Here is a 14,121-nt window from a genome sequence, read left to right on the forward strand (position 1 = left end):
TTACAGAGAGAAATCAGGAGTTAAGCACAATACAAAACCACATCTGAACATTGGTGAATAATCCATCCCTCGATCTTTATACAGCACTGAAGAGTGATATCTGTAAAAATGTACCTGAGGTAAGACAAAAACGAGAAAAGTGAAGTTAAATCACAAGCGTGTATTTAAAGAAAAAGTCTGGTATTTTCCCACATTTTTCTTATTATCAGCAAATACCATTAGAAACCAAAATCAGCAATCTGTTGGCCCTTTTCTCAGTATTTGGTAGCTTATTTGTGCATACTGAAGATGATCACTTTTTGTTTTATTTTGTTTAATTTAATTTATTTTAATTTAATTTAATTTAATTTTGGTTGTGTTATTTTATTTTATACATTGTATTTTAATTTTTAAAACAGGTTACAATAATACAATTTTATATTTTAAAAAGTGCAGTAACAGTTTATTTGGATAGTCCACCTACACATAATTTATTGAGTATTTTGTAATATTTCCACAATTTTACTGTTTTGCTCTGTCTGTAGATATTTATCTAAAGGGTATATGTGACAATTCACTACAGATTTTTAAACTTAAATTGTTCACATATACTCGATAGATAATTTTTTAAACATCTACAAAATAAAGCAAAGCAGTTGAATTGTTGAATCTCAGCTAACATGCTATTGAAATGTTACAAATACTCGACAAACTCTCTGTAGGCAGACTGTCCAAATAAAATGTTATCTAAAAGAGACAAAGTAATTTCCCCAAACAGCTGGGCACTGTAGTTTTAAGCAAATGTTACTCAAACAGGAGTAAACAGTGCATTTGTTGGGGACTATTTTCGGCTGCGGATGAATACACATTTGATACATATTGAACCATTGAGTGTTTAGAGCAGCAGGACAACGTAAAGTGCCCATGTTCTTTGTATTAAAGTAACATAGCATTTCTGTAACAGTTGGCTCACTGATGTGCTTTCCAATAGTTTGGGGGAAAAGTAAAAATAAATACTAAAATAAAGTAATATTATAACTCAGACATTGGCTGCACTTGTTGGTGGGGATATTGAAAGGTCCAGTGTGTAGGATTTAGGGGCATTTATTGGTAGAAATGGTATATAATATTCATAACTATGTTCTTATTAGTTTATAATCACCTGAAATCAACTGTCTGCCATTTCGCTCTACAGTAGCCCAGAATGGACAAATGAAACACTGGCTTTAGAGAGGGCAGTTCACTTTTTTGTGTTTTTTGGGGTTTTTTTGCACTTTCATGACAGCCACCGTAGTTCTCCTACACACTTGGCACACGGGAAAAGTTTCAGTTCTGCAAACCCACCGCCAGAAGCCATTAAATCCCACACACTGGACCTTTAATTGTTGGTTTTGGTCTTTTCGTGGGATTTGACATGTAGATTATCACCAGCTTTATCCTAAAATAAAGAGACTGACTGAGAGGTCTCTGCTCACTGTAAAATATCAGGAGAAGCAGGCAGCATTTCAGAGGAGAACACAAATGTTTTGGAACAGCGTTGGATACAACCTCCTTAGCAACGCTACGTCTCCCTCTCCATGTCTAATTATTGCATTGAATTTATGCCATTTCATTGCAAATGGAACAATCCATTGAGAACGCAGCAAACTAAAGCCCGCAGTGTGAGACCGCTTCAACACAGACAATGGAGAGTGGAGTGAATGAAAGCTTGTTGAGCATATCAAACAAACATTTTAATCAAATCACATAAGTCAAACTGTTTTGTTTGTATTCTGGTAACAGAATGTTTTTGAGTTCACCCTGTGGTTTTATACGTGTAGCTGGAGGGAACCACCTCTGTGGATATAGTAACAGACCACACACTCTGACGATAGGGAGGATTTAGGTGTAGATAAAGTTTTAGGAGAAGGCCTTGGGGACAGTGGGGGAGAAGAAGGTTCAGATGCATTTGCTCATGCAGAGCAGCAGCTCCAGGCGCAGAGCGATGCGTGTGTGCCATCCGAGGGGGAGGATGCGGATGTAGCGTGCAACAATGGGGGGCCGTAGGAGGTTCTGCACAGACGAGGAGCGGTCAGAGTTTCCATAAAACACCTGAGAGAGGGAGAGGAGCAAAAGGTCAGGATGGGTTCATTTAGATTTACAATAATACTGACTGAAACTGTTATGTAATTAAAGTTACTATGGTTACTGCTAATAATATCAATAATGATTATAGCATATGGCTGCAGCAAACAATTATTTTCAAGACTTAAAAGATTGTTTGATTATGGAAATTGTTGGTGGCTAATTTCTTGTAAATTGACCCATTAAACTGCACAAGAGAGTAGAGATGAGATGATGCAATATTTCCTCAAGCTTCACATTTTGTCTGTGTCACATATATTCCACAGTTCAACTGACCCTGTTGTTTCCAGTCTGGTCTTTGTAATAGATCCAGTTGAGTTTTTCGTCTGTGCGGTACTGAACGCTGTACTTGGTGATCCACTCCTCAGCGTCACAGCGGCCCTGGGTGAGGATCCCTGACACCACCGTCACCTCCCTCAGGTCGATCTGCAGCCACTGACTGCTGTCCTGGAACTTAGACAGCCAGGCACACCTGCAGGAGAAACACAAACACCGGGTGTGATGCAGCAGTTAAACATGGACACATGGTCCAGTTTGACCTGCTGATGTTTTCTCAGAGCAGATGGAGATGCATCATTACAGCTGGTTACAGACCTTTTACAGGTGTTATCAATAACATTAACAATGGCTCTGTTCTTTTCAACTGTACCAGTGAGCCATGATAATGTGACAGAGAGCTGGCATGCACAATATCAGGGCTAAGGGACTAAATGAAATTCGATAATCGTTAGTTTTATCATATACTCCTGTGCTTTTCTTATGTCTCATATGTCAAAATGTCTTCTGTGAAAAAGACCCGTTGCTTTGTTTATGATACCGAAACTGAACTTTTCAGAAAATATCTGATCAAAGAATTCCTAAATTGTTGATCAGTGTAAAGAGTTTGACTTCTTGGGTATAAAATTATATGCATCTTTTGCATCGTTGAGCCCACAGAACAAGAGCCCTAGAGACTTCCACCAGCCGAGTGGATAACTTCCAGCGTAGAGTAGACGTCCGCTAACTTGAATGGAGATAAAATATTTAATTTTGTGGCTCTTCTAGACTTTCAAAACGTTATCGAACCTAATTGATCAAATCCAGATAGTCAGGGGCGTGGTCATAGCCCATTCTGGCTGTCATATGAAGGCAAAATCTGGCCAGAATCAGGCCAAGTCTGTTATATAAATTTTGGGTATTTTTTAAAACTGAAGGCTACATTTTAATCAGTGCTCAAAAAGCATTGTTCCAAAAAATACCATTTTTAAATATTTAGGGTGAGAGCTGTTGCACCCGGCTCTCACCATGAGGCTAATATTGGAAGAGAAAGAAAGAAAGAAAGAAAGAAATACTGTTTTCTATACAGAAAAAAATAGGTAAATAAAGTAACTACATTACCGAGGTGAGCTCGGTTGCACCTGTAACCACACCCAATAGTGATGTTATGGCTTCTTGAAGCACACCTGTACATCACAGAAGGCAGGTGAGAAGTGAAACCACTGATGGTCAGCAAACACGTGATTGTCAGAGGTATTGAATGTCTTTGTATAAAGCTGTATATAACATTTAAAGCATACTGTATCTGCGATTCAGAATCTGAGCTGGGATTGTCTGCATACGGCTCTCAACATGGAGGTGGCTGTGCCAACATGATCTCTTCCCCACTCGTCATATTTTCCTGCTTAGGCAGAAGCCTCCGGAGTTATTCAACAACAGCAACCATGCTGACAGAGCTAATGGCAGGGGCAAAAATCCCATTTCATAGTTGGGGGGGACAATAAACAGTAAAATTTTAGAGAATAATTCCAGGGGGGGACAAGGAAAAAAAGTTGTAGTCTGTCTTTTATACAGCATCTTTTACTGCAATTTGATGCTTTAATCTTCTCTCTATCTCTCCAACAGGCAGAGTGAATGTCTATACTAACTGAACTAAAACTAAAACTAAACATTTCCTGCAATTAAACAGGTAAAGTGGTTTATAAACAGTGTGCTGTGAGATCTGCCGCTGCGCACCTCACAACCGTGCGTAATAGTCGCACGTAATGACCGCTCCTCGTCTGCACGTCTTCGATGTTTGTCTCACTGACAGGAGGAGAGCCTACAGACAGGTACCCATACGAGCCGCTCCGCCACAACCGTGCGTAATAGTCACGCGTATTGACCGCTCCTTGTCAGTTAGACTGCGTGTCTTTCATGTTTGTCTCACTGACAGGTGGAGAGCCTACAGACAGGTACCCATTGCTCCGCCACTGACTGCTCTTGTCCTGTCCTCTCCCTCTTCTTTCTCTCCTGTCCTCTCTGACTATCACTAAACTCTGAGCTTAATCATTAGCTTTTAGCTTAGCAGCACTCGTAATTGAGTAGGCTTTTGAACAATGCAGAAGAAATGTTGCAGACAGTTTATATTATCAGCCTGTGCCTGGGGCTTGTTGTAACAGTAAATGGGATGTGTTGTAACTTGTGTAAGTTAAACTGTGTCTGTGTGAGTGAACATCTTACCCTGCGATGCGCGATGTGGGCAGCGGTTCCAGCCACACGCTGCTACTGCTGCCAAGCAGCCCCGCCCGTTGGAAAGAGTGTGGGATATACCACTACTAGGAATGGGAGGGGACTAAATCTTTTAAGATTTAAATAGCACATTATTGTGCGATTATAATGAGTACCGCTTACATTGTGCTGTTAATAAATACTACTGCATTGTTCAAAAATTATTAATTGTGTCTCAAATGATTCTGGGGGGGGACAGCTTTACTGAGGGGGGAGTCATGTCCCCCCTGTCCCCTCCGGGATTTCCGCCCCTGGCTAATGGTGTTAACACTGGGGAGGGGGGTGACCGAAGGCTGGGCTATTGTGCCACTGTGTGAGCAAAGTGCAGAACAGCGGCAGACAGTTAGCTAGTGGGATACACACACAGGGACTCACATGCAAGAACATGCACACGGGGTCTACCGAAACACTCAACAGAGGGGCTTAGATTACAGCACACACAGAGGTAGCATGGCTTCATTCTCTGCCCAGGATGCCATTACTCTATCTTTACACACCAAATAGTGCTTTGCCGTTATATTATTGTTCTGAATGTCGTACACAGATCCTTTAAAATTGGAGGTGAGAAAAACAATGTAAAAACAGATCAGAGCCTTCAACACTGAGTCTACCAGCTCCTCAGAGTCTGCAGTTTTATTTAGCAAATCTATTCTTGCATCGCTTGTCTTATTTATATCTTAATGTTTTAAAGCAAGAGCATATGGGCATGTCGACCTTAGCAAATGCACTTTACATAATGAGAAATGGGTTACATCTTTCTCTTTGACTGCATTTTTGACTGCTGTTAGACAGACACCACAGATGGCACACACCCAGACATTTGTTTATTAGGGTTAGAACAGTCGGCAACATCCTGGCAAAAATCTCAGCATTTTTTTGCGAGAGATTAAAAATATATGCAGCTTTATAACTGCATACATTTTGTTTAAAATCTGTTTTGTTTTTGCGAGCAGAAAGGTCTATGTGTTGGGCTGCACCTACCCAAAGCCTTGGCTGTTGAGCCGGGCCTTGCTCGGGAGCCACGAGGAGAACCAGCCGGTGTACTGGTCCTGGTTGGAGCAGGTGATCTGGTCTGGACTCACCGATCCGGCCTCGAAGCCCAGAGGCTTGTGGTACGGACACTCTGCAGGAGGATCAGAGACAGAGTTATAAAACAGAGGTCTTAATTTAAATCTCTTTTGTTAATGTGACTGTTTTTAAAGGCCCCCTGGTCACACGGATTTCAAGGTCACCACCCCGACAGAGAAGTCCACAAACATGTCTGCCAACAGCTGAGCAATAAAAACACTGAAATGCGACCACCGATATAACCTTTTCTAGGTGCTTAATTCTCCATCTTTTCATCCTTTCTCTCCCTCTCCATCCTCACACCCTCCTGCTCCCAAAGCCCCCGCTGTTAGCAGACCCAGTGTGACCCATATCCCATCCTAAAAGCCTGCAGTTTAATTCTCCACAGTGAGAGATCAGCGATGTCCATTAGGGTGGCAGGCGGACAGATGGCCATGTTCTACTCTCCACAGCTTTGTTGCTCCTATATTTTGATCTGTCAATCTGCCCTCTCACTTCCACTAAAAAACACATGAGCACAAGTCCTTTGTTGACTTAGTAAATGCACATTATAAAAACATAAACCAGGGAGACGAGAGAGCTGCACACAAGTTTTTTTTTATCCTAAAGACTCAGATGTAACATCAGCTGAGGATATGTAGAGCAAACCTGCTGCGCTTTTGTTTACTACTGGCTGAAGCGTATCTGGCACAGGGTCACATCCTGTCTAATCCCAGTATTACAACGCATACAGCAGCGGCAGCAACGCCTGTGTGAGTCAGGAGATAAGTGTTTACATAACAGTAATGCGAGTGACTCTATAGTCCTCCCTAATGTATTTCAAGAGTAGAATAAAAATATTCAGATGGCTGCATTAATGGTAAACCCCGAGAGGTGAGACACAGTGAAACTGAGGTGAAAGAAAGTCTGAGGCCGCTCAGGAAAGTCTGTCTCACTCATCATTTATCATCACCAGGTCCATGTCGTGGTAATTACTGGTTTCTGTGATTGTGCAATCGCCACAGTCTATTACGAGCCCTGTAATCTGAGCATCATGTTCTGAGATAATGAATATCTGCTGAACTTCTTTCTCCTCTCCGTCACCCGTTGCCATGTGATTTGTGGCTCAGCTGACTCACATTGATTCACCAAGGAAAACCCTTTCACCGTTCACTGTACATCAGCTCTGTTTTTCTCTTCTCTTCAAGTCTGACATGATTCAAGTCTGATCTTTATGTCTCAGGCCCAGTGAGGCTGCCATCAGTCATGTTTGTTTGTGTGTTGCTTTGTAGAGAGATCTCAAAAACTTTCAGAGATTTGGCACAAAGTTTAGCCCCAGTCCTTAAAGTGATTTGGGAAAAATGGAGATTTCCATCTGCAGATGAATGTGACAGGAAATGATCAAAAGCTCCACACCAGCTTCTAATGGATTATTTTGACAAGTGCTACGTCCAAGTACAAGAATTAACGAAAACAATCTGCCACATGTGTCCCATGATTGTCTTTATTGTGTGAGCTCTGATGCAGATGCAGACCACATTTTCTATTACTGACACATAAATTTAGAGGATGCAGTGTTTCTGTTTCTTTTCATGGCTCCATCTGCATCATCTACTCTGAGGATGTCCAGTGGAGCATGTCCACCCTGTGGCGTCAAATCTGGAGTCTAATGCACTCATGCATGTACATGTACATACAGAGATTCCCCTTCTCTCCATCACACAAGAAATCTCTCCATCCATCTACATTATAAAGCTTAAATTGTCTGTCATATAGTCAGCTCATTTAAATATTTTTTTCAAGAAAAATGCAACAAATTTGGTGGTTTCAGCCTCTCATTTACTTTGTGTTATATTATAGTACAATGACTTTTTTGAAATTCATAAATAAAACTAATTAAAAAATTAATCCATGAATGGACTACATTTTTGGCAGATTACAGGAGCTGTTTGTGATATTCAGAGCATATCTATGATTTAGAGTCTGAGCCAGGATTGCCTGCACACGGCTCTCAACATGGAGGTGGCTGTGCCAACATGATCTCTTCCCCACTCGTCATATTTTCCTGCTTAGGCAGAAGCCTCCGGAGTTATTCAAATGATGCAGGGAGTAGCCTTTTGTGTTCTTGACGCGGAAGGGGTCAGCAGTACGAAGGGATCGATGGTTAGGTTTAGGCAACAAAACTGCTTGGTAATGGTTAGGAAAAGTTTGTGGATGTCACTACAAAACACCTGACTTTGAGTGGCACAAATGCTGCAATGCTGCTGTTTGTTGATTTTGAACACCAGTCTCCTAGGTCAAAGTCCAGTGTTTGCTGGACCTATCCACATCCCCTCTTGCACGCCCTGAGTGGGTTTTCACTATCTTTCTCTAAACTATATCTGTTGCTCTGAGAGTCAAAATAATGATGTGTTGGTGGGAGGCTCAATACGACATCTCACACAGATGCAAAAGAGTGCCTGTGGTGCCACTATATTGACACACCACCAAAGCAGTGTCCTTGACATTCTGGGAGTGAGACCAGGCTGGCCGAGCCGGTGTGAGCAGCTAATGGTACAAACAGCATGAGCAGTGCTAACAACAGCAACAGTGCTGACAGGGCTAACAGTGTAAACATGGGGGGAACCAGAGGGTGGGTGTTACACTTCCACATTAACATCGTTCCACCACTGTGGGTCAGGTCGGCATTCGCAGTAACCACTGCATGAGCACAGTGCAGGGCACCAGCAACTGGCTAACCAGTGGGATATGCACACAGGGACTCACATGCACATGCTGCTAAACTGTCAACCATAACAAAGAACAGATAAGCTTGGATTACAACACACACACACACACACACACACACACACACACACAGGTAGCGTGACTTCATTCTCTGCTCAGGACACCACTACTCCACCATATCTTGACATAGCACAGAGTGGTTTGCTGCCATATTAATGCTCTGGATGTCACATACAGCTCACATAATTAAAGTAATAAATAGTTGCAGTCATGCTGCCTTGTACACTAGATTGCCAGCAGGTTGAACAGTCGCACATGGAGCATATGATTTTCATCCTCGTCCACTCTCAGTCAGCTGAGGTTGGCATGTTAATTAACTGAATCCAACACTGCCATCACACTTTAGCCCGGGTCACAAGTACTATTATTAGTGTAATGAGTCCATTTGATCATCTAATCAACAAGACACTTTACTAGTGTGTCAAAGAGTGGTCTCAATTAGAAAATGAGCAAATCTGTGCTCAGTGTGAAGTAAAGTGCACATGTGATGTGAAATCCATCATGAATGGACAAAATGTCAGTTTGAGATTAAAGTGCACTGAATTAAAACCATTCATTTTTTCCCCACTAATGAATGGGTGTATTTTTAAGTAAGTCACGGGTTACTGGTACAAATAACAGTCTTTTTTTTATTTATTTTTTCAGAGGGAGGACTGTATTTGATGGTTCCTACCTGGCATGCAGTCTGTCCCTCGCACCATTGAAGAGCCAGTCCCAATGGAGGAAGACTCAGTCGGGGTTGCTCCTTCTTCACACTCACATTTGCAAGACCTGCTGGTCCACGCCTCAGACACTCCCACCTCATGTAAGCACACAGAAACAACACTGAAGGATGCAATCCAAAACAGTGTCTAAAATACTAAAAATACGAATCCCATTATTTTAACAGTACAGCTGTTTTGCAAACGAAAATGTAAAAATAAGTTTCATGGATGACTGAAGAGGCTGAACCCTCTAGTATTGTTTTTTTTCCAGTGAATCATTTGACATTGACCAATGTCAACTGGAGAAAGATTGCTTAACATCAAGCTGAAATGTCTCTGGTGTGGCTGATCTAAATGTGTTTTTTTTTTAAAAAAAAAATCTGTGGACTTCATATTATGCAAACACTGCTGATTTTAACTCTCTAAAAGTTCATTAATCTCTGACATTTTTTCTGAGGTTTCTTCTTACCTCCTGAGCGTGACTGCTGATGAAGACTGTTCAGTCAGATGGAAAGAAAACACAGAGGAGGGGGGAAAAGACACGGTAGTCACCCACATTAGCAAATAAAATCTGTGCATCAATCTGTCAATTTACCACAATAAGATAGGTAAAACAAACAAACAAACAAACAAACACAATACATAGAGAATCAAGTATGATGTAACCAAAGAAAAATCCTGGATGTCTTCACAACTCAACGGCAGCACAAAGTGAAAAGAGTGTTAAGACAGAAATCGTACCGTTAGCTCCCAGAAGGAGCAGGGCCAGCAGGAAACGCTGTGCGTAGAGACTCATCTTCCAACCTGCTCCAAACCAGACGACACCGACTGTAGACTGAGCAACCACCCCAGCAGCAATAGACAGGCTGGATTACAATAATCTCCACGGGACACTAATGGCCTTACCTAATGCCATCCTTATCTGACAAAGCCCCTCCTACAGCTGTTCACCCACCACCATCAACACCATCAACGACCACCACACAGTGTGAAGAGCACTGCACAGCCGCAGGGGTCAAGTCAAAAATTCTGCGGAAAAAAACAAAGCCAGAGAGGTCAATCGGATATATGACATGATTTGGGTTGCGTGTGTGTGTGTGTGTGTGTGTGTGCAAGAGAGTGGGAGAGAGAGGTCTGCAGGGTGGTGACGGCTAATGCTGGGCCTTGTGATCCATATGATTGACCAGAAGGTCGACTTTTCTGTGACAGTACAGCTCTCCTTGTATTTGCTGCATCTAAAAAAAGAAAGAAAGAAAGACAGAAATATGAAATAAAGGAGATGAAAATGTTCAGTTGAGCCAAACTGATAAAGCAGCTGATATTAGCTTTATGAAGATATAAAGGTATATGTTGGATGATACACGGTAACAAAAAATTACTTCTAAAAACATATACATCTGCAGTAATTTAGAAACACTGACAATGTTATTTAAAAAGCTGATACACTGTAATTGGTTGATTCTTTTTTTAATCTTCAAACCATAGTTTATTCAGGGAAAATTAACTGAGCATTAAACCCTTTTAAAGCAATGCTCTGTGTTCACATTCAGTGAGCTAGAAGGCTACACATACATGATGGTAATCACAATAAAATGATGAAAAAGTCCATAAAAACAAATAACTAGCAGCAACATCTATCAAGAATTAAAACAGCAATAAAAAATAGTGAAAGGACGAAAAATTAAATAATGAAAACAAAATCTGCTATAAATGAAGGATACATAACAACAATAAAAACAATTAAAAAAATGATCATATCCGTCAATTTACCAAGGCAGGAACACTGTAAAATAACCATATCATCTAGCACAGTGGTTCCCAACTGGTGGGTCATGGTCCAAAAGTGGCTCAATCTCACTCATGGACTGCAAGTGACTTGAATGTGACGAGTTTGAAAGTGCTTAAAGAGTCAACACACTTTACTTTGAAGTACAGTGAATTTGCGGCACACAGCTTTTATTTTGAAGTGCCGTCTCCTGTTGTAGAGTAAGTAACTAATGGACAGCTACTTGACAGAGATACAAAACTAGCTCGACAACATGGCAAACACAAGTATGACGCTGAATGTATTAAACTGTGTGGACCTTGGACTAATGACAGAGGAGAAATTCGGACTCTGTGGCTGGACCAGTCGGGAACCACTGATCTAGCATACACTTCAACTGATCTACTGACACATACCTGCCTAAGTTCAATACTTCTTGTAACTTAAATTGGTGTGAAAGAACAAAAAGCTAATTTATCAGGGTCAGTACTGATCTGAGGAGTTTCAGTGTGTGTGAATATCAAAAGATTTAATTAAATTGGTGTGAAAGAACAAAAAGCTAATTTATCAGGGTCAGTACTGATCTGAGGAGTTTCAGTGTGTGTGAATATCAGTGTCAGGCCCAGTAAGCCAGTATTGTTGAAAGATTTAATTATTGGATTGTCACATTAAGCTCAGATACAATTAAAAATGATAATAAAATGGCTACCCTGGAACACTGGTTCTAGGGTATTAGGCAGAGGTCATTATTTTACTCAGTGATAGAAAAGAGGTTCCTTTAGAAAAAGGTTGGGAACCACTGCCCTAGAATAAAATCTGTTTCTACTCGAGTAAATAATCTTTAAAATAAGAGAAGAATCAGAAAAACCTTAAAAAATAAATCCAAAATTGTGCTTCTTTGTGAATTTTCTCTGCTGATAAGAACTGTGATAAGTGAGGAAGGAAAAGCCCAAACGTTGGAACAAAATGCACCATGATTAGAATAATACATCTTCTATTATCTCAAGAATCAGATCAGGCACGGCATTCAAAAGTTATAGACAAGCTCAGAGCTGTCTCAGGTTAAAGGGTCAGGCTTTTATTATCTGCTGTAGATACTCAGGCCACAGGCGTCTAAACTCACACTGAGGGTTTCAAAGTCTGCTGGCTGAAAGTAATTAATCCTAATTACACAAAGCTGTTTTCAATTTGTGTTCATTAAGACAGCCTTTTCCTTCCTCACTCTCATCGCGCCTGCTCTTGTGCCTGCTGTTCTCTTGAAAAAGCTGCTGTAAACTCATTCATAAAACTGCTGAAGAAAAATGAAGGCTCCTGTCAGAGCAACACGCAGGATTCTTCCACATTCAAAGAAGAGGAATCAAGTTCACTCTGCTCTCATCTACAGAGCTCACAAAGAGGTGAGAATCACAGCAAAAATAAGAACTTGCATGGATATATGGTGTTTGACACTTGACCAAAAATTCTTGTTTGTCTTGAGGTGATTTCAGTTATTTTAAGAGGTAAAAAAAAAAATCCCATCCTCCAAAATGGACTGTACAGGTTGCTTTGAATTAAGACAATGAAAACAGTCCTCTGGTGTTTGTGCTACTCAAAACCTCCTGCAACTTTCCCTCTCTCCCGCAGGTCAGTCCAGCTGGGATGAAGAGTCCAGACTTCCTGGCCAGTCGGCAAAGTTTTCCAAGACTGGTCCTGCTCAGGCTGGTGAGCTCAGAGGCTTCCCGGCTGTCAAAAGCCAACAGACTGAAAGTGATCACCCTGCGGGAGATCAGTGCTGCTCTTGTACTCGTACAACGGAGGATTCGTACAAGAGCTGCTGCATGAGGAGTTGGAGATGTTGATTATTTTTATTAACGTTTATCATTAAAGAGTTTATTGTGCTTTTAATCTGTTGCCATTCTAATGCAAGTTTTGTGTGCTGATTCCAAGTAAGAAACGATTAAGTATCCGCCACCAGTAGAAGTTCACAAATGAAATTAAGATTTAAGAGGGGGCAGAGGCAGGTTTTTAGTGTTGGATGCAAATTCCTGATATGGTAGACTTTTTTTTTTTTTTTTTCCCTTCCCTTTACACAAATTACAAAAGTAGGGTGTGAGCATGAGCAGATAAGGTAGCGTGCCTATTTGCTTTAAGTGTGTGTAGGATTTAGTGGCATCTAGTGGTGAAGTTGTAGATGGCAACTAACAAACTTCTCCCATGTGCCATGCATGTCAGAGAGCTACGGTGACTGACGTGAAAACACGAATGGCCCCATGTAGCGCTAGGGTTGGGTTTGTCTGGTCTGAGCTACTGCAGACTCTGTGGGACCCACTGCAAATAAACAGTTCACTCTATGGTAACAGTTTCTTATTTTCAGGTGATTATAGACTAAAAACCATTACGGATATTCTGTTTTTGCCGACAGATGCCTTCTAAATCCTACTTACTGGATATTTAGATATAAATTCAAAGGTTATTTGCTCACATCTGTTCTTACTTGCTAATGTGTAAACCAATCTGTCGCTCTCAAATCACAACTCTAGTCTGTGTCTGCTTCTACAATACTTTTGTTGTAAATTTATAAATTCATATAGGCTCCATGTTGAGGGGAATATCCAAATCAGGCAAAAAGTCTATGTACTGTAGAAAATGACAACAGCCAAAACATCTGCAGGATAATGCAAGCCTCATTTATCCAGTCGTCTGCTCAGTACTTCTCAAACACATGCATTTTTGCTAAAATATTAAAACATGTTAGTATAAACAATGACATGCATAGCTGAGTAGTGTGCTTTGGCATTTGAAAGCTGCTCAAATGAATGTTCTGATAAAGTGTCATTAAATGTGGCCTCCCATGACTCCAGTTCATTGAGAATGTTAGCATTTTTTGGATTTTCCGGTCACCGTGGCGCAGTGGCGTAAGGATGTTGTGACGGGCCCCAGTGCATGCTATTATGATGGGCCCTAACACATGCTATCATGCATGTATTGTCTTGACACGTATAGAGACTTGACATTAAACAACAACATACATGTTACCCAGTAATCATCACTGCATATTTGACAAAATATCAAAGAAAGGAGGAAATCAATCATTCAACTAAATTGTTTTTATAGTATATTTATAGATTTTATAGCTTATATGGAAATAGCATATCATTTTGCTTTAGATAGCTACTGACTAAAAAAAAAGAAAGAAAAAGAAAACCCTAA

General features: G+C 40.8%; 2 protein-coding genes across 2 annotated transcripts; one reads left to right on the forward strand and one right to left on the reverse strand.

The window, feature by feature from the left end:
• Window positions 1-82: 82 nt before the first annotated feature.
• Window positions 83-10,292, reverse strand: rs1a (retinoschisin 1a). The gene is made up of 7 exons (XM_049598095.1): window positions 10,074-10,292; window positions 9,909-9,971; window positions 9,637-9,662; window positions 9,137-9,263; window positions 5,611-5,752; window positions 2,380-2,575; window positions 83-2,070 (listed from the first exon to the last, which is right to left on the reverse strand). Exons 1-7 carry the CDS (start codon window positions 10,081-10,083, stop codon window positions 1,918-1,920), a joined length of 717 nt encoding a protein of 238 aa, XP_049454052.1. The 5' UTR covers window positions 10,084-10,292; the 3' UTR covers window positions 83-1,917.
• A 1,871-nt stretch (window positions 10,293-12,163) lies between these two features.
• LOC125902017 (histone H2B.3, sperm-like) lies at window positions 12,164-13,126 on the forward strand. Its single transcript, XM_049598106.1, has 2 exons — window positions 12,164-12,329; window positions 12,556-13,126. Exons 1-2 carry the CDS (start codon window positions 12,234-12,236, stop codon window positions 12,751-12,753), a joined length of 294 nt encoding a protein of 97 aa, XP_049454063.1. The 5' UTR covers window positions 12,164-12,233; the 3' UTR covers window positions 12,754-13,126.
• Window positions 13,127-14,121: the final 995 nt, after the last annotated feature.

The sequence above is a fragment of the Epinephelus fuscoguttatus genome, linkage group LG2 (genome assembly GCF_011397635.1).
Source record: "Epinephelus fuscoguttatus linkage group LG2, E.fuscoguttatus.final_Chr_v1".
Lineage (NCBI taxonomy): Eukaryota > Metazoa > Chordata > Actinopteri > Perciformes > Serranidae > Epinephelus > Epinephelus fuscoguttatus.